Below are 19,938 nucleotides of genomic sequence, written 5' to 3'. Positions count from 1 at the left end.
CAGGCTCCAGGCTCCGAGCTGTCAGCACAGAGCCTGATGCGGGGCTTGAACCCACGAACCATGTATCATGACCTGAAGTCGGATGCTTAACCAAGTGAGCCACCCAGTCGCCCTGAAATGTTCTTTCTTAGATATTAAATTCTCTTAGAGAATGTCTCCTTCCCTGCACTTTTGGTAGTTAAATTTTTCTTCGTTAATTTTCTTAGAATATGTTAACTTGATTGTGAATCACACCAAGAAAATTTTTTTTAGCTAAGACTTCTTTCTGTTACTGAGATGACTTATTGTTTTACTATTTTGTGACAAATTTCCTATAAATGAGGTCAATGAGCACCTTTTCTATAAAACAATCTACTTCCATTTTTCATATATTTGTTGAGCCAGGTCAATTTTTGTTAATCTGTCTACTATTTGCTGGAGAGACAGCATTCATTAGTCTCAAGAGGAAAATATTTCCAGTGACAAATGTGTTTTTAAAAAGAGGTATTTTTCAAATGAATAGTTTGACATAAGAAATAGAAAAGAATAACTTTATTAAACATACAAATTCAAAAACATTCAAGTTTTTTTTTTTTTAAAGATTATAGTATGAGAAGAGCGAGTACATCAGTGGTAATGGCCAAACATATGCCATACTTACAAGAGTAGGTAGACACACTGACTTGAATGTACAAAATAACAAAATGTTCTGTATCCATAAGCTGTTTCTATATTCTATCCTTACTAAATGGGAAACTTCTCCGTGGATCCACACACCCAAACTTATTTCCCACAAAGAGTTTGATATGCTGTCACTGATATATATCATTTTGGAATGTAGTAATTCATAAGTCTCTACCTCTGGTCCTCTTCTACTCTGCCCACTTCATTATCTCTCTTCCCAATCTGCCCAAGACTGTAGTAATCAATCTTCTTTGAGCAGGAGCAACTTATTTATAATAGGATATAGAGATCCTGATGGCTCCACTCAGAGGAAAGACTCTCCAATAATATTCTCAAAGCTGTATTCACTTTTCCTTTTAGCAGCTACCTAATTACACCTAGGATGGTGAGAAAAATAAAAGCATTTTGGACTATCAGTCTTCACCTTGGCCCTACAGCTTTCCTTTAATCAATCCGTGTATGCATGAAGTACCCAACTGTAAACATGTGCAATATTTAACAAAGCACACAGAAACTTTGTGGAAAGCACCATGTTATTTTCAGGGAGAATTTAGGTGCGGGTAGAGAAGGCAAGAAAATCAAGAGAGAAACCATTAATGTGGCAATTCACACAAAAAATACTTTAACAAAATACATTAAAAAATGGATAAATTCAATTTTAAGTGGTATTACCTCCAACATTTTCTCATTAGTTATTTTAGTGTTCATAAAAGGTGTAATATATGCCTCTAGAAGAGGAAACGATCGCCTTTACCTATAGAATGGTTAGAGCACCAACACCAGGTTGAGTTTTCTAAAAGTACACATAGCTCATTGCTTAAAGAAACCAATAAAGTAAGTCTTCTGACTCATTTAGTCCCCATTACATCCATTAATTTTAAGATCACATCCATTAATTTTAAGATTTGTACCTCAAACCTCTATGTACTAAGGCTAAAATAGCTTCTTTCTCTGCATATGGCAGTGACAAGTAATTAAGGAAGCTGAAGATCTAGTTCTACTTGGGTAGATCTAACTCAAAGATCATGTAGTTAGCCCTAAGAACTATCCTAGGCATCTTTGATCGTAGTCCGTATTTCAGCATTTGCCAGACAGCAAATACTAAAATTTTAAAATAAATTATTCATCCTGCCCTGGTCTCTAATCAAGAACTTATGGCTATTACAAAAAACTCTTTTTCACCCCATCTCATAATACACAATAGCAAACATTATAAATAAGGAACGATAATCACAAGCTCATATCTTTAAAAAAAGGGTGCAACAAAGCCTCTTCAGCTGTTATTCTTGAAGCTGGATTTAGATCTAGAAGTTTATCAAGCAGGTCATAAGCTTCATCAGGTACCTCATTCCAGCCTGCTAAATTGGTAGTATCTGTATCCAAACCACCCCCACGGCCATTACTGTCTCCTTTATACAATGAATTTCCCGAAAGCTGTGCTTCCGGTGTTTGTATAAGGTGAGAAACTTTATGGTCAGTCTTCCCTGAAAATGTTGGGTCACAAGAAGCAGGCCCTTGTACATCGCTTGTTAATTTCAGAGTGTTAGAATCTATACCTCTGAGCTTCTCACAAAGTTTTCTCAAGTCTTGTGCTGGGACTTCTTTGCTACACAATATCGACTTGCCTAAAAAAGAATAAATACATGTACATTATTTGAGTATACCAGAAGCCTCTCTAATGGGAAACATCCATGCCCAATTGTGTGCTTTGGGGATATATTGGCCCTGCATAAGAGCTAGAGTACCACATGCTAATATTTGTGTCTTGTACTACATAGTTGAAGGTCAAATCATAAAGTGGGCGGTGGTAAGTAGAAAGCAGTGACTTACTAAGCTATGTAAGGGACTCACTTGACTGTCAACTCCTTTAGCTTCACCATATCCTTCTGTAATCTTTCCTCAGCTGCAGCTCCTGTTCCCTCTCCCCCTTCCTAGCTTTTACATTCCTCTGGCTATATGGTTCCTGTCTTTGCCTAGGATCCCCTGTGCTCCCCCATGTGCTCGGGATACTCCAACTTATATCCTCACTCAGCTTCAGGCCTCTGTGAGGCCTGACACTCTGACAGAATTGAACATTCTAAACTTGTGTCGCAAACTGTGAAAATTTCTATTACTTTTGTTAGCCTGTATTGTAACTGTAGAGCTGTCTCCCCTACTAGACTCTGAGCTCTTTGAAGACAGGGTCTATTTTATTTACTTTTGAATCCTCAAAGCCTAGACAATGTCTAGTACATACTAGGTCCTCAATTAATGGTGGCTGGACTGGATAAAAAAGCTTTATTCAGTCTCTCAGGTCATTGTTCAAGTATCACATCCTGACAGATACTTGGGTCCTTGACCGACCCATCTGAAACAGCTGAGCCCTCTTCTCTCCCTTTCTCCTTTTATCTTTCTCAATACTACTCATTTGTCTGACAGATTTGTCTCCCCGGCTAGAATTTAAGTTCTGTAAGAACAGATTCAACAATACTACCTGGGCCACATAAAGTCCCAATAAATGTTTCTGAATGAGTTAATAAGCCAGATCTTAGTTTTTAAAAATATAAATGTCTCTGAAACAATTTCCTGACAGAATTATTCACATATGGGCAAAAATAAGCTAAGCACACAAACAGGCAAAAGTGTATTGTATTTGCCTTATATATTTCCTTATTAAACAGAAATGTGGCTCTAAACAATGGAGTAGCACAGCATACAGATTTCTGGGGTACATGGGTTGTTAAAAAAACAATCTAGCTCTGGATGCTATAAAGGTACTTTTACATGTCCTGATCTAACTACTGGATTGGGTGTTCTACGGCAGGGAAAGAAGGGAGGAGGAGGTGGCAGGCAGGGAAGAGACCAAGGAAAACAAATGACCAAAAACTAAGTCTGCTCAGGATACAACATGGCAATGCTTTTTTACTCTAAATCTATTTTATCATTCTTATTCTCTCTAGAAAATTATAGGCAGAGGAGAATAGTCATATAGTTTTATTCATTAATTTATAGGCTATGCTGAAGTTATGAAATAATTAACAGTATGTATTACAATATCTCCCTAAGTTATACAACATGCTTAAATTTTTTCACATGATCAAAGGAGGGCTCATTCAAGGAAAATAATACATTCAATCAAAATATTTTGTTACAGACCAAGTGTCAGGCATTTGTTTTAGCTCAAGGTTTTTCTTTTAAATTTTTTATTAAAATTTTTAACGTTTATTTATTTTTGAGACACACAGAAGAGACAGAGAATGAGCAGGGCAGGAACAGAGAGAAAGGGAGACACAGAATCTGAAGCAGGTTCCAGGCTCTGAGCTGTCAGCACAGAGCCCAATGTGGGGCTCGACCCACGAACTGTGAGATAGTGACCTGAGCCAAAGTCAGTTGCTTAACTGACTGAGCCACCCAGGCGCCCTTCATTTGAATTTATTTGATATAACGAGTCCTTGATGACAATCCACAGTGGGGCCAGGTCTAGTCTAGGTGTTGAGGACAGTGAGGCACGTTATACACAAGAGAAGTACAAGTACTCTCACTGCTAATCCCAAGCAAGTCATTTCTTTGGGTCATAAAGGAGAACACAAAGGTGACTACTGAAGTTTTGAGTCCTTCTGTATTCAGCCCAAAGTTATAGTAGATTTGACTGAAACAGCTGCAGAAGTCATACTAATAAACCGAGACAAAAACTACGTGGCATTATTAGTTTCTGAGAACAAACATTATGATGATAAATCTTTAAAGCCTAGGCCTGCTATCATGACACTTGCCCTTAAATGCTTTGCATCACTTGTTGTGCTTCCATTGTTGGTCCTCATTATAACTTTGACTACAGATAAGGGAGAGTTAAGCTCTTCAACAAAATGTTTTGATGTCCATTCTCTGATAAACTTCATAAACTTCTCATGAAGTTTTTCAACACTAGACGAAAAGTTTTCTCAATCAGTTGAGAGTAAACATACTCACGTAAGAATACAATTTCCAAGGTATCAATCCATCTTGCTTTCCATTTATGGTCATTTTCCCTTTGTGTATGTGTATTATTTCAACCTATTATCCTTTGATAACATTTTCTTATACTAGGTGCAAGAAAGTGAGAAGTTGTGGATTGACTTTGCTGAAGAAACACTTTTTGGTAAGCCTCCATCACGGAGCTTTCTTCATAACCACCACCAAGCTTTTCTGATGGATTAGACCATAGCAATGGTGTCTAAGTAAGGGGCAATCATTTTTGCAGTGGTTCTTAGAAGTAGTTCTTGGTTAAAATCACTTGTTTTTCCAAACTAACAAGCCTAGGCCCTTCCTATGTATCATATTTTCCTGAATCTTATTTCCCAGGAAGGAGTAGAGTGAGATAGGCATATGTATTTAAGTTCTTTAGATAATTCTGATATGGACCCGATTAAGACCTACTGATCCTGGAGCTGGGCACAAGGGCAGCCCAGCTACTTATGAAGTGGGTTGTTTGAAATTTTGTCCCACAGGGGTATTCTATATTGTGTGGTACAATCACAGCCACCCACTTTGGAAAATATTAACTATAACTGTGCATGGAGAATAAAAACAAGGTGAACATGTGAGTTAAAGTCATTGGCCAGAACAATGTTGAGAGAATTCACAGGTGCCCCATGAAGTCTTAGAAGTATAAGAACTTGTGTAACTAAGGAGATGACTTCCCACAACATATTATTTATATGCTTAAAATAATACTCCATCAGCAAAGGTGTTCTGCACATTTCTCTTCCTTGCTCCCCTAACCCTAAGGAACCTAACAACCCACATTTTATTATCTTCCCTACTGAGTCCTTATTATTCTGTCTCATAATTAACTGTTTACTTGTTAGTATAAACTAAGATCAATTAAGGCAAGCCCAAGAACACCTGATGCTTAATAAACATATAATAAACTAAAACATATACTATTAGAAATATTTATGTAATAAAGTCAAACCATAACTACAGGGAGTTAAGATTTTATTCCTTATCCTTTTAAGATTATAAAGTTGAACTTTAAAATATTTAAATAGCACTTTGTGCTTGCTGAGATTAAATGATTATATAGAAGAAAAATGGATAAATTATTTTCTTACACAATGCTATTCGTTTTCAAGCAACAGAGAAATTTTCTACATAACATCAGAGAATTTCTTAATAATTTGATTTATAGGAAATTAAAAAAGGCATTTCTTTTGTTTTATAATATAAAACTGCTTACCAAAAGTTTTAGCTGCTTGGATAGTTTCCCTGGATCCACGAATTGTCATAATTTGAGCCAAAGCAGTTAAATCATCACTTGCTTTATAAAATGGATACCGCCCACTAAGCAAAGAAAGGAATATGACACCTGCAGACCACATGTCAATTGCTGTAACAGAAAACAAACTTTAAAAAAAATTCCATATCTATAACTTTACCATCAGTAGTCAATTTACATCATTGTTACATCCATAGTTCTCAACCTTTGCTATGCAAATCTTGAGCCTTAAAAAACATTCTGATGTCCAGGCCCAATCCCTCAGAGATTCTGACTTAACTATGGAGTAGGGCTCAGGCATCAGAATTTTTTAAGTTCCTCAGATGCTTAGAGTGTAATACCATGATTGAGAAACCGTAGTCTAACATCCTTAATACAAAATACAATATTTTCTTTCTTGAGCAACATGTTGGTAAGTTTAAAAGGACATTTCATCATTATAAAACACTAAGTAGATATGTACTTTGTAAGATCAAAAGAAATCCAAAAATAGCTATGTGGAAAAATCTGGATGTTCCTCAAGAATTATGCACCATAGTGAAAGTGGCTTATTTTAGTGAAAAGTATTGAATATTAGAAGCTTTTCTTCAGCCAGGTGCTTACCCTAACTTCTGCTATACAATCTTTCATCTCTAGAATTCTGACAGTTAACATTAAGACTAGCACAGGTTCATGTTAAACTAATTTTTTCTTTTAGGGACATCTCTCCTAACTGCTGACCCCCCAGTATCACCAAGTTACTTGCTCTCCATTACCTTGGCCATTGTATCACCTGCCTTTCTCTGTTCCCTCTGTAGCTCTGCCTGCTCCTTCAACATTTTCCCCACCCCTTAAGGCTGAGGTTCCCCACAGTTCCAACCTCTTCCCTGGACTGACCCCATCTACTTCACAGCTTCGACCATCTTTTATATACTGATGACATTTAACTGTATTTCCAGCCTAAACTTCCCTAAGTTTGACTTTTACTCTGTTGGACATCTCTATCTTGGTGTCCCCACCAATATCTCAAGCCAATTATGCCTCAATCCACCTTATCTTTCCCTGTAAACCAGTTACTTCTTTATTCTCCCCCTTGGCTACTGATACCCATTCAAGTCCCCCAAGCTAGAAATCTGATAAACATCCTGGGTGCCTTTTCCTTCACCACCCCACACCCAAATCTCACATCCAGTTATCCAATAAGTTCTGCCTTTCCTTTACCTTTCTTTTCATTCCTATTACTAGTGCCCTCATTCAGGCTTTCATCATCTCTCACCTGGACCACAGCAGGCCCCAACTCTCCAAAACCTATGCTGTCTGCATACCTGCCAGAATAATGCAGTTAAAACATAATTATCAGGGCATCAGGGTGGCTCAGCTGGTTAAGCATCTGACTCTTGATATCAGCTCAGGTCATGATCTTGCAGTTTGTGGGATCAAGCCCTGTGTCAGGCTCCGAGCTGACAGCATGGAGCCTGCTTGGGATTCCTTCTCCCCCTCTATGCCCCTCCCTTGTTCTTGTGCACGTGTGCTCTCTCTCTCTCTCAAAAATAAGTAAATAAGGGACACCTGGGTGGCTGACACCGGCTCAAGTCATGATCTCACAGTTTGTGGGTTCAAGCCCAACAATGGGCTCTGTGCTGACAGCTCAGAGTCTAGAGCCTGCTTCCGATTCTGTGTCTCCTCTCTCTATGCCCCTCCTCCCACTCATGCTCTGTCTCTCTCTCTCTCTCAAAAATAAATAAACATTAAAAAATAAATAAACTTAAAAAACATAATTATTACCATCTCTTTCCCTTGAATAACTTCCCAACACCTATAGGATACAGTCCAAGCTGTTTAACATGTGTGATCTGACTTGCCTACCTATTATCAGGTTTATTTTTCACCATTCCTTCACTTCCATCTTACATTCTAGCAACACTACACTTGTTTCCTATTGACTAGACTAGACCATGCTGTTTCTTCAGATTCTCTGCTCATGCATCAATGCCAACCACCTACTCCAATTTAAGTTCTCTTCTCAGTGGTTTTCTCTTCAATGAACTTCCTTCCATATTCCCTTCAAAAAGGAATAAATATCCCTAAAATACCTCATATAAAGATTTACAATCATGCTCAACAGGTTACAATTATTTGAGAGTATAAGCAGATAATTTTTTTTTTTTTGGTATCATTAGCAAGTACAGAATACACACAATGGACAAATGCATTTCTTTCAAGTCCATTATCTAGGGGAATGGCAGGATTCATTTACTCAATGAGATTTTTCCTGGGTTCTGGCTTCATGACAACTTTGGTAGATTCTAGATTTTTTTCCTTTTTCAAAACTCTTTAACTCTTTAATTCTACTGTATTATTTTCACAATAACAAAAAATAATTTTAATCAAATACACAATCTTATGTGCAGTGCAGCACAGAAGACTTTTGGGGGGTACTGGGCAACCAGATAAAACGCTGCAAGTCTTAAGTTAGCAAAGACTACTAAACACAATTTTTCCTCTACAAATATGACATTAACAAAATTCGTAGCAAAATCATCTTGTAAATAGATAAGCAAGATGCATTGTACAGGAAAAAAACAAAAAAAAAGCAAAACAAACCCAACACTAGGAGTAGAAATTTTCAATAGCATTATCTCAAAAATGGGACTGCCACACTGCTAGAACTACTTACATAACTTATTAAAAGCAGAAAAACTTAATATTAGTAAAACATAAAGGTCATAAAATAAAATATACCTGGGATAACCAATTCTAATTGGGTTCTGTATTTCTAGTGCAACATACCTGTGGTTTGATTGGGGCACTTTGTCAAAACCTCTGGTGCTCTGAATCCTGGTGTACCTGCCCTAGGGGCAACCTGTTGTCGCCTTATGATGACGAAATAAGAGTTTTCTAGTTATGTTAAAGTTTAATTATTTAAGACCAAAAAGTAACATTTATCTGTTTATTTCACAATAAGTTCTGCCTTGATATCTATATAAATAAAAGTTATTTATAAAGCAAATCATAATCTAGTGTGATGAAAATCCTAGATTCTGCTTCCTACTGGTCCCTCCCCCACTCCCCACCCCTCAAGTTACCAGGCCTTATTCCAGAAAAATTTTAAGGTAACTTCCAGGTGTAAAAGGAGGTAGCAGATTATAAGAACCGTAAGAGAAAAGTAAAATACACCAGAATTGAATGCAATAGAATTCAGAGGCATAAAAATCACTTCTGTTTGGAGTGATATTAGAAAATTAATTTGACATACTTATTGACTTATATACTTAAGTTAATCAGGAAAGGCTCAAGAAAGCTCATGCAAGTTTTGAAAGAAAGGGAGGAATTTATGAGACTAAGAGTAGGAGGTGGGAGTGAGAGAGACACCCTATTATTTGGTTCTGATTATTCTACACAGGCGGGAATAAGGTAACAAAAGATGAAATCAGCAAGTAAAATGTGCAAATCCAAGGTTCCAAAGAAACCATCCCTGCCCCCACCAAAATTACTTGCATACAAGAGCAAATGTGTTTTCCAATGAGCAATTCATGTCAAATGAACACTAGATGACAATAGTTATCATTTGCTCATCATCATACCTCTCCACATTAGTGTCTGCGTAGTTCACAGAACCGTGTTGTTCTCTTCCTTGCACTAAATCAATTGCCCACCAAATCAATGCAATTTCTAATCATGTCTGGCAGCATGCTGATGATTTGGTAGCAGCATTAAATCACATTACCTTGAAAGGCAAATGCTGCAAACTTTATCTGTTGCATAGCAGTCACAGGTCAGGCTAGCTGGGCAAGAACTGGCAGTTTTCCTCATCACACCACTAGTCATAACTTTTGTAGAAATAGGCTTCTTTTTTGTTGCTAACTTTCTAGATAGTACATCCACAGTCTTTGACTGCTTCATAAGCTGTAAAAGAAAAGTCGCATTTCCTATTTCTGTGATATTTAACCTAATGCCTTCAAATGCTAGCATGGCAAAACGTAACAGTAGAAACCTAACTTTTAAAAGTGCTGAATGTGCTGCTGGATTATAAGTAAACAGTTGTCTATTAAAGTATTTAAAATCTTTTTAGTTTTCTTCTGTGGAATAAATGTATTAAAATTTACTAATCAGTCCTCAATTGGTAAATATGTGACTTACACTTTATTAGAATTTTTCCTGATAGGTTACACAAGTATAACAGTTACGTTCTAGTGTCTAACTCCATTTCAGAACTGTAAACTGCACAATTACATTGGCTAAAATCAGTTTTAATTTGTTGCTTATGCTATCTAGCTGTTATAGGATATCGTAAGTCAATTTAAAACCGTTTAATATTGATGACAATTTTGTAAACTTTATAAACATCTTTACACCATCAACTGTGTGTCAGAAATGTGTTAGTTATTAGGAGCTCACATCCTAGTAATGAGAGAAAAGGCCTTAATGTTCTAAATGTTCCTTTAGAAAACAGCAACAACAGTCAGCTAACCAAAAATGATGAAAAATTCCACCAGAAAAGTTCAGGAAAAAAACTGGAGAAAATAAAAGTGTTGACAAGATGCTCAAAGCAGTAATACCTTCTGCCACAGCAAAACTCTACTTTTAAAAACGGAGTAATAATAAATGCTAGTCTACCAATCCCTAAATTCTCTTCAGTGTACTGACTGATGATTGCACTATTAAGCTACATTACTTACTTTCACTGCAGGGCTCTCATGTGAAATGGAGCTGTGTATATTGAAATTTCTTTCTCCAAAAACAGAGCGCTGGACAGAAAGGCCTACAGATCCCTCCTACAATACCAACAAAAACAAGGAAAATAAGGATTATATCTGTAACACTTTCTGCCAGCTGTACTCTGCCAGTTTTGAAAGAGTTAAGTGACATGAAACAAAAACAGCTGCATCCAAGTCATTCTCAGGCACCAAAACACTTCTGTGAAAGGAGAAAATAGTCTAGACAGAACTCTTAACACCCATATAACTGTTACCATAATCCACAAATATATATAACTAAAAAATTTAAAAACCACCTGCATGGATGTTACATTTTGCTGTGCAGCTAAAATGGAGATAGACACTTCAGAATTTTTCCCCTATAACTAATGTTTTCTTTAAAAAAGGATAATTAATCTGAACTTTATAACATGCAGGGAAAAATTATTTTCCATTTTTGTTACATAATGTAACATTATAGAGACATTATAAATCTACCAAGTAATTTGTTTTGAAATGATCTATTATAAATCTTAGTGGAATCTAATCAATTGAATATGTAACAAATGTAAAAACAAATTTTTTAATTGCAAGTATTATCCTGGTATTATATCTCCCTCTGTTGGATAAAGAAGTACATTCCTAAAACCGTATTAATACTTAAATAAAAGAGGTAGAACCTTTCCATCTTTTCCTTGTTTAATCTGACTTTGTGCATTTGTATAGGGCCTTTTCACGGTCTTCATGGTAGGCTGCTGATCGAGCTCCTTAGGTGCTGCTGGGCCACTCAAGGAAATCTTGTTTCCTGTGATTATATGGGATTTATTTTGTGAACAACTCTCCTGTTGAGCTTCAGAATGGACAAGTTTGAGAAGCTCTATTTTGGTATCATGGGTTCCTTGGGCCAAACCAAAGTCTACCAATGCATACCTAAGAAACAAAAGCAAGCATTTTTACTTCTTTGTAACAACTAAAGCATAGTAACATCATAATATGCTCTAATCATATTTACACAAAAAGTATAATTCTTTAGGGGATTAAGAATTTATAGAGGATTCTGGGAAGATGGCGGCGTAGGAGGACGCTGGGCTCACCGCGCGTCCTGCTGATCACTTAGATTCCACCTACACCTGCCTAAATAACCCAGAAAACCGCCAGAGGATTAGCAGAACAGAGTCACCGGACCCAAGTGCAGACGAGAGGCCCACGGAAGAGGGTAGGAAGGGCGGCGAGGCGGTGCGCGCTCCACGGACTGGCGGGAGGGAGCCGGGGCGGAGGGGCGGCTCGCCGGCCAAGCAGAGCCCCCGAGTCCGGCTTGCAAAAGCGGAGGGGCCTGACGGACTGTGTTCAGACAGCAAGCGCGACTTAGCAAGCGCGACTTAGCGTCTGGGAGGTCATAAGTTAACAGCTCTGCTCGGAAAGCGGGAAGGCTGGAGGACAAAGGGAGGGTGAGCTGCGGAGCCCCCGGACGACAGAGCTCAGTTTGGCGGGGAACAAAGGCGCTAGCCAGCGCCATCTCCCCCGCCCATCCCCCAGCCAAAATCCCAAAGGGAACCGGCTCCGGCCAGGGAAATTGCTCGCTCCGTGCGAACACCCAACTCTGTGCTTCTGCGGAGCCAAACCTCCGGCAGCGATTTGACTCCCTCCGGCTGCCACAGGGCCCCTCCTGAAGTGGATCACCTAAGGAGAAGCGAGCTAAGCCTGCCCCCCCTCCCGCCGTGCACCTTGCCTTCCCACCCCAGCTAATACGCCAGATCCCCAGCATCACAAGCCTGGCAGTGTGCAAGTAGCCCAGACGGGCCACGCCACCCCACAGTGAATCCCGCCCCTAGGAGAGGGGAAGAGAAGGCACACACCAGTCTGACTGTGGCCCCAGCGGTGGGCTGGGGGCAGACATCAGGTCGGACTGCGGCCCCGCCCACCAACTCCAGTTATACACCACAGCACAGGGGAAGTGCCCTGCAGGCCCTCACCACACCAGGGACTATCCAAAATGACCAAGCGGAAGAATTCCCCTCAGAAGAATCTCCAGGAAATAACAACAGCTAATGAGCTGATCAAAAAGGATTTAAATAATATAACAGAAAGTGAATTTAGAATAATAGTCATAAAATTAATCGCTGGGCTGGAAAACAGCATACAGGACAGCAGAGAATCTCTTGCTACAGACATCAGGGGACTAAGGAACAGTCATGAGGAGCTGAAAAACGCTTTAAAGGAAATGGAAAACAAAATGCAAACCACCACGGCTCGGATGGAAGAGGCAGAGGAGAGAATAGGTGAACTAGAAGATAAAGTTATGGAAAAAGAGGAAGCTGAGAAAAAGAGAGATAAAAAAATCCAGGAGTATGAGGGGAAAATTAGAGAACTAAGTGATACACTAAAAAGAAATAATATACGCATAATTGGTATCCCAGAGGAGGAAGAGAGAGGGAAAGGTGCTGAAGGGGTACTTGAAGAAATAATAGCTGAGAACTTCCCTGAACTGGGGAAGGAAAAAGGCATTGAAATCCAAGAGGCACAGAGAACTCCCTTCAGACGTAACTTGAATCGATCTTCTGCACGACATATCATAGTGAAACTGGCAAAATACAAGGATAAAGAGAAAATTCTGAAAGCAGCAAGGGGTAAACGTGCCCTCACATATAAAGGGAGACCTATAAGACTCGTGACTGATCTCTCTTTTGAAACTTGGCAGGCCAGAAAGAATTGGCACGAGATTTTCAGGGTGCTAGATAGCAAAAATATGCAGCCGAGAATCCTTTATCCAGCAAGTCTGTCATTTAGAATAGAAGGAGAGATAAAGGTCTTCCCAAACAAACAAAAACTGAAGGAATTTGTCACCACTAAACCAGCCCTACAAGAGATCCTAAGGGGGACCCTGTGAGACAAAGTACCAGAGACATCACTACAAGCATAAAACATACAGACATCACAATGACTCTAAACCCGTATCTTTCTATAATAACACTGAATGTAAACGGATTAAATGCGCCAACCAAAAGACATAGGGTATCAGAATGGATAAAAAAACAAGACCCATCTATTTGCTGTCTACAAGAGACTCATTTTAGACCTGAGGACACCTTTAGATTCAGAGTGAGGGGATGGAGAACTATTTATCATGCTACTGGAAGCCAGAAGAAAGCTGGAGTAGCCATACTTATATCAGACAAACTAGACTTTAAATTAAAGGCTGTAACAAGAGATGAAGAAGGACATTATATAATAGTTACAGGGTCTATCCATCAGGAAGAGCTAACAATTATAAATGTCTATGCGCCGAATACCGGAGCCCCCAAATATATAAAACAATTACTCATAAACAGAAGCAACCTTATTGATAAGAATGTGGTAATTGCAGGGGACTTTAACACCCCACTTACAGAAATGGATAGATCATCTAGACACACAGTCAATAAAGAAACAAGGGCCCTGAATGAGACACTGGATCAGATGGACTTGACAGATATATTTAGAACTCTGCATCCCAAAGCAACAGAATATACTTTCTTCTCGAGTGCACATGGAACATTCTCCAAGATAGATCATATACTGGGTCACAAAACAGCCCTTCATAAGTTTACAAGAATTGAAATTATACCATGCATACTTTCAGACCACAATGCTATGAAGCTTGAAATCAACCACAGGAAAAAGTCTGGAAAACCTCCAAAAGCATGGAGGTTAAAGAACACCCTACTAACGAATGAGTGGGTCAACCAGGCAATTAGAGAAGAAATCAAAAAATATATGGAAACAAACGAAAATGAAAATACAACAATCCAAACGCTTTGGGATGCAGCGAAGGCAGTCCTGAGAGGAAAATACATTGCAATCCAGGCCTATCTCAAGAAACAAGAAAAATCCCAAATACAAAATCTAACAGCACACCTAAAGGAAATAGAAGCAGAACAGCAAAGGCAGCCTAAACCCAGCAGAAGAAGAGAAATAATAAAGATCAGAGCAGAAATAAACAATATAGAATCTAAAAAAACTGTAGAGCAGATCAACGAAACCAAGAGTTGGTTTTTTGAAAAAATAAACAAAATTGACAAACCTCTAGCCAGGCTTCTCAAAAAGAAAAGGGAGATGACCCAAATAGATAAAATCATGAATGAAAATGGAATTATTACAACCAATCCCTCAGAGATACAAACAATTATCAGGGAATACTATGAAAAATTATATGCCAACAAATTGGACAACCTGGAAGAAATGGACAAATTCCTAAACACCCACACTCTTCCAAAACTCAATCAGGAGGAAATAGAAAGCTTGAACAGACCCATAACCAGCGAAGAAATTGAATGGGTTATCAAAAATCTCCCAACAAATAAGAGTCCAGGACCAGATGGCTTCCCAGGGGAGTTCTACCAGACGTTTAAAGCAGAGATAATACCTATCCTTCTCAAGCTATTCCAAGAAATAGAAAGGGAAGGAAAACTTCCAGACTCATTCTATGAAGCCAGTATTACTTTGATTCCTAAACCAGACAGAGACCCAGTAAAAAAAGAGAACTACAGGCCAATATCCCTGATGAATATGGATGCAAAAATTCTCAATAAGATACTAGCAAATCGAATTCAACAGCATATAAAAAGAATTATTCACCATGATCAAGTGGGATTCATTCCTGGGATGCAGGGCTGGTTCAACATTCGCAAATCAATCAACGTGATACATCACATTAACAAAAAAAAAGAGAAGAACCATATGATCCTGTCAATCGATGCAGAAAAGGCCTTTGACAAAATCCAGCACCCTTTCTTAATAAAAACCCTTGAGAAAGTCGGGATAGAAGGAACATACTTAAAGATCATAAAAGCCATTTATGAAAAGCCCACAGCTAACATCATCCTCAACGGGGAAAAACTGAGAGCTTTTTCCCTGAGATCAGGAACACGACAGGGATGCCCGCTCTCACCGTTGTTGTTTAACATAGTGCTGGAAGTTCTAGCATCAGCAATCAGACAACAAAAGGAAATCAAAGGCATCAAAATTGGCAAAGATGAAGTCAAGCTTTCGCTTTTTGCAGATGACATGATATTATACATGGAAAATCCGATAGACTCCACCAAAAGTCTGCTAGAACTGATACATGAATTCAGCAAAGTTGCAGGATACAAAATCAATGTCCAGAAATCAGTTGCATTCTTATACACTAACAATGAAGCAACAGAAAGACAAATAAAGAAACTGATCCCATTTACAATTGCACCAAGAAGCATAAAATACCTAGGAATAAATCTAACCAAAGATGTAAAGGATCTGTATGCTGAAAACTATAGAAAGCTTATGAAGGCAATTGAAGAAGATTTAAAGAAATGGAAAGACATTCCCTGCTCATGGATTGGAAAAATAAATATTGTCAAAATGTCAATACTACCCAAAGCTATCTACACATTCAATGCAATCCCAATCAAAATTGCACCAGCATTCTTCTCGAAACTAGAACAAGCAATCCTAAAATTCATATGGAACCACAAAAGGCCCCGAATAGCCAAAGGAATTTTGAAGAAGAAGACCAAAGCAGGAGGCATCACAATCCCAGACTTTAGCCTCTACTACAAAGCTGTCATCATCAAGACAGCATGGTATTGGCACAAAAACAGACACACAGACCAATGGAATAGAATAGAAACCCCAGAACTAGACCCACAAACATATGGCCAACTCATCTTTGACAAAGCAGGAAAGAACATCCAATGGAAAAAAGACAGCCTCTTTAACAAATGGTGCTGGGAGAACTGGACAGCAACATGCAGAAGGTTGAAACTAGACCACTTTCTCACACCATTTACAAAAATAAACTCAAAATGGATAAAGGACCTAAATGTGAGACAGGAAACCATCAGAACCTTAGAGGAGAAAGCAGGAAAAGACCTCTCTGACCTCAGCCGTAGCAATCTCTTACTCGACACATCCCCAAAGGCAAGGGAATTAAAAGCAAAAGTGAATTACTGGGACCTTATGAAGATAAAAAGCTTCTGCACAGCAAAGGAAACAACCAACAAAACTAAAAGGCAACCAACGGAATGGGAAAAGATATTTGCAAATGACATATCGGACAAAGGGCTAGTATCTAAAATCTATAAAGAGCTCACCAAACTCCACACCCGAAAAACAAATAACCCAGTGAAGAAATGGGCAGAAAACATGAATAGACACTTCTCTAAAGAAGACATCCAGATGGCCAACAGGCACATGAAAAGATGTTCAGCGTCGCTCCTTATCAGGGAAATACAAATCAAAACCACACTCAGGTATCACCTCACGCCAGTCAGAGTGGCCAAAATGAACAAATCAGGAGACTATAGATGCTGGAGAGGATGTGGAGAAACGGGAACCCTCTTGCACTGTTGGTGGGAATGCAAATTGGTGCAGCCGCTCTGGAAAGCAGTGTGGAGGTTCCTCAGAAAATTAAAAATAGACCTACCCTATGACCCAGCAATAGCACTGCTAGGAATCTACCCAAGGGATACAGGAGTACTGATGCATAGGGGCACCTGTACCCCAATGTTCATAGCAGCACTCTCAACAATAGCCAAATTATGGAAAGAGCCTAAATGTCCATCAACTGATGAATGGATAAAGAAATTGTGGTTTATATACACAATGGAATACTACGTGGCAATGAGAAAAAATGAAATATGGCCTTTTGTAGCAACGTGGATGGAACTGGAGAGTGTGATGCTAAGTGAAATAAGCCATACAGAGAAAGACAGATACCATATGGTTTCACTCTTATGTGGATCCTGAGAAACTTAACAGGAACCCATGGGGGAGGGGAAGGAAAAAAAAAAAAAAAAAAAAGGACGTTAGAGTGGGAGAGAGCCAAAGCATAAGAGACTGTTAAAAACTGAGAACAAACTGAGGGTTGATGGGGGGTGGGAGGGAGGGGCGGGTGGGTGATGGGTATTGAGGAGGGCACCTTTTGGGATGAGCACTGGGTGTTGTATGGAAACCAATTTGTCAATAAACTTCATATAAAAAAAAAAAAAAAAAAAAAAAAAAAAAAAAAAAAAAAAAAAAAAAAAAAAAGATGCATTTGAGAAAAAAAAAAAAAAAAAAAAAAAGAATTTATAACATTCTTGGGGCACCTGCTCAGTCGATTGAGTGTCCAACTCTTGATTTCAGCTCAGGTCATGATCTCCCCGTTCATGAGTTTAAGCCCTGCATCAGGCTCAGTGCTGCCCGCAGGGAGCCTACTTGGGATTCTCTTTCCCGCTCTCTCTCTGCCCCTCCCCCCCCCACTCTCTCTCTCTCCATAAATAAATGTTTAAAAAAAAACAATTTATAACATTCTTGAAAAAAGACAAGAAAAATGAGTTTATAGCCAAGGTAATGATATAAAAGCTAACTAGGCTTGAAAATTAAGGAATGATACATCCCATACACACACAAAAATCTTTCTCCCTTTTCTCCAATGGCCTGTGCTGACAAGACAGACAAGGACTGCAGGATATAAGCCCAATTCTTTGTTCTCTTATGATGGTTAATATGGCATCACAGTAGATACTTTTTAATTAACAAGCTTAAAAGAAAAATTAACTAAAATCATGGGTTTAGGGGCGCCTGGGTGGCTCGGGTTGGTTAAGCGCCTGCCTCTTGATTTTGCCTCAGGTCATAATCTCATGATCTGTGGGTCTGAGCTGCACATCGGGCTCCCTGCTGCTTGGGATTCTCTCTCTCTCCCTCTCCTCTCTGCCCCTCCACCATTCTTGCTCTCTCTCTCAAAAAATAAACTTAAGAGAAAAAAATAAAATAAAACCACAGGCTTAAAACTTGATTCAATTAAAGAAAATTAAAGAGAAAAGTCAGAAGCGTAAAATCCAAGAAGTTATAGTCCTATACCTCCTACCACTCTCAGTAGGATCCATCATATAATAAACATTATTTAAGCCAGGTTTTCAGCTTTACAACACCTCTATCAGTATAAAAAACATATATGTATATAAACATATATAATACAAACTTACATAATAACAGAACTTCAGTGTTGAAACAGGAAATTGGCTATCATGTGCTCTAATTCCCTCATGAAGCCCAGAGATAAGAGAAATGTGAAAGTTAAAAAGGCCTATACCGTTTTTAAGTTTATTTTAGCTAAGTGCTATTTCCACTGAACCATGGTGTATCTAATAATGGACACTGCTTTACTAATATAATTTTATCTTTTGTTTCACTGTATTTCCATTCCCCAACCACAATGAAAATTTAAAACAAAAAAATCTGTGCATGGCTGTTATAGTATGTTCTCTATCTCCCAGGTGAACCCCATAGCACAAATTCATTCAAGTGTAAATATCTTCTAGTAACTTTTCATACTTACTTTTTTAGGCGCCTATTATATAAAAAATTGCTGGGTTTAACATCACGGTGAACAATACCAAACTGATGAATGCGTTTCAAAGCTCTGAACAGATTAAACATATATTCCCGTACTTCTTGAAAAGAAAGAGAATTCAAAATGTCCTAAAATAAAGTTATGAATAAGATCATAAAATTGCTTTCAATTAAATATTTAGCCAATAAAAAGTCAGTAAGTATTAAAACCTACCAAAAAGGACTCATGCTCCAGATACGGCATAGCAATAACCACATGATCATTTTTCCTAAAGCAGTATTTAACTCCCATGACATTGTCTTGCCCCCTAGTGGAAAAATGCATAATGAACTTTAAAGGAAAGGTCAAATGAAATGAAACCTTATGCTAAGTTTCTTTAAAAATGCAACTTTAGCTATGCATAAAATGCTGGAAAACTACTTAAAACTACACTCTTGTATGACAGTATACATGTTTAACTGACTTGTACAAAAATAGCACCATTTATGAGGTTAGTATAGTAATTCAAACATGAGATCATTAGTTTTAACTGGGGAAGTAACAGAATGAGAAGGACAAGATGAAAAACAATAATGAATTAATAAGCCTTTGTAGCAGATAAAATGGCAATAGTAATGAGTAAGTTAATTAAAAAATAATAGCTAACATTTATTGAGCATTCACTATATTTGCCAAGCTTTGATCTAAGTAAGCAGTTTACATCTATTAACTAATTCACTTAATCCTCACAACAGCCCTATGAGGAAAGTGCTATTATTTCCTCCCCCCCTTTTTTTTTTTTACAATTAAGGAAATTAAGGCACAGAGAGGTTAAGGAACTTCCCCCCAAGTTAAGTTAAGGAACTTAACTAAACTAGTAAGTCATGGAGCCAGGATCTGAATCCAGACAGCTTGCTCTAGGTCTAATGCTCTTAACTACTATGCTATATTGCATCATAAAAGATGAAGAAATTAACTTTACATGGTTTTGAGTCAGTAGAACAACATGGATACCACCTAAAAATGTAGAGAGA

At 38.3% G+C, this 19,938-nt stretch overlaps 1 protein-coding gene across 3 annotated transcripts in view; it reads right to left on the bottom strand.

Annotated features, from left to right (window-relative positions):
• Window positions 1-516: 516 nt before the first annotated feature.
• The window catches only part of CDC7 (cell division cycle 7), a 32,732-nt gene continuing 13,310 nt past the window's right edge, over window positions 517-19,938 (bottom strand). The window contains exons 5-12 of one of the 3 annotated variants that reach the window (XM_030326133.2): window positions 19,139-19,232; window positions 18,911-19,053; window positions 11,256-11,505; window positions 10,558-10,653; window positions 9,606-9,784; window positions 8,669-8,751; window positions 5,861-6,010; window positions 517-2,288 (exon numbers count right to left, since the gene is read on the bottom strand). In XM_030326133.2, the coding sequence (XP_030181993.1) occupies window positions 1,894-2,288; window positions 5,861-6,010; window positions 8,669-8,751; window positions 9,606-9,784; window positions 10,558-10,653; window positions 11,256-11,505; window positions 18,911-19,053; window positions 19,139-19,232 (1,390 nt within the window). In that variant the 3' untranslated portion in view covers window positions 517-1,893. The remainder of the gene's footprint in view (window positions 2,289-5,860; window positions 6,011-8,668; window positions 8,752-9,605; window positions 9,785-10,557; window positions 10,654-11,255; window positions 11,506-18,910; window positions 19,054-19,138; window positions 19,233-19,938) is intronic. The other 2 variants (XM_030326134.1, XM_030326135.1) reach the window with 2 other exon arrangements.

This window comes from Lynx canadensis, chromosome C1, assembly GCF_007474595.2.
Source record: "Lynx canadensis isolate LIC74 chromosome C1, mLynCan4.pri.v2, whole genome shotgun sequence".
Taxonomy (NCBI): domain Eukaryota; kingdom Metazoa; phylum Chordata; class Mammalia; order Carnivora; family Felidae; genus Lynx; species Lynx canadensis.
Note: the sequence above shows the minus strand (reverse complement) of the source record. Positions and strands in the feature narration are given on the sequence as shown.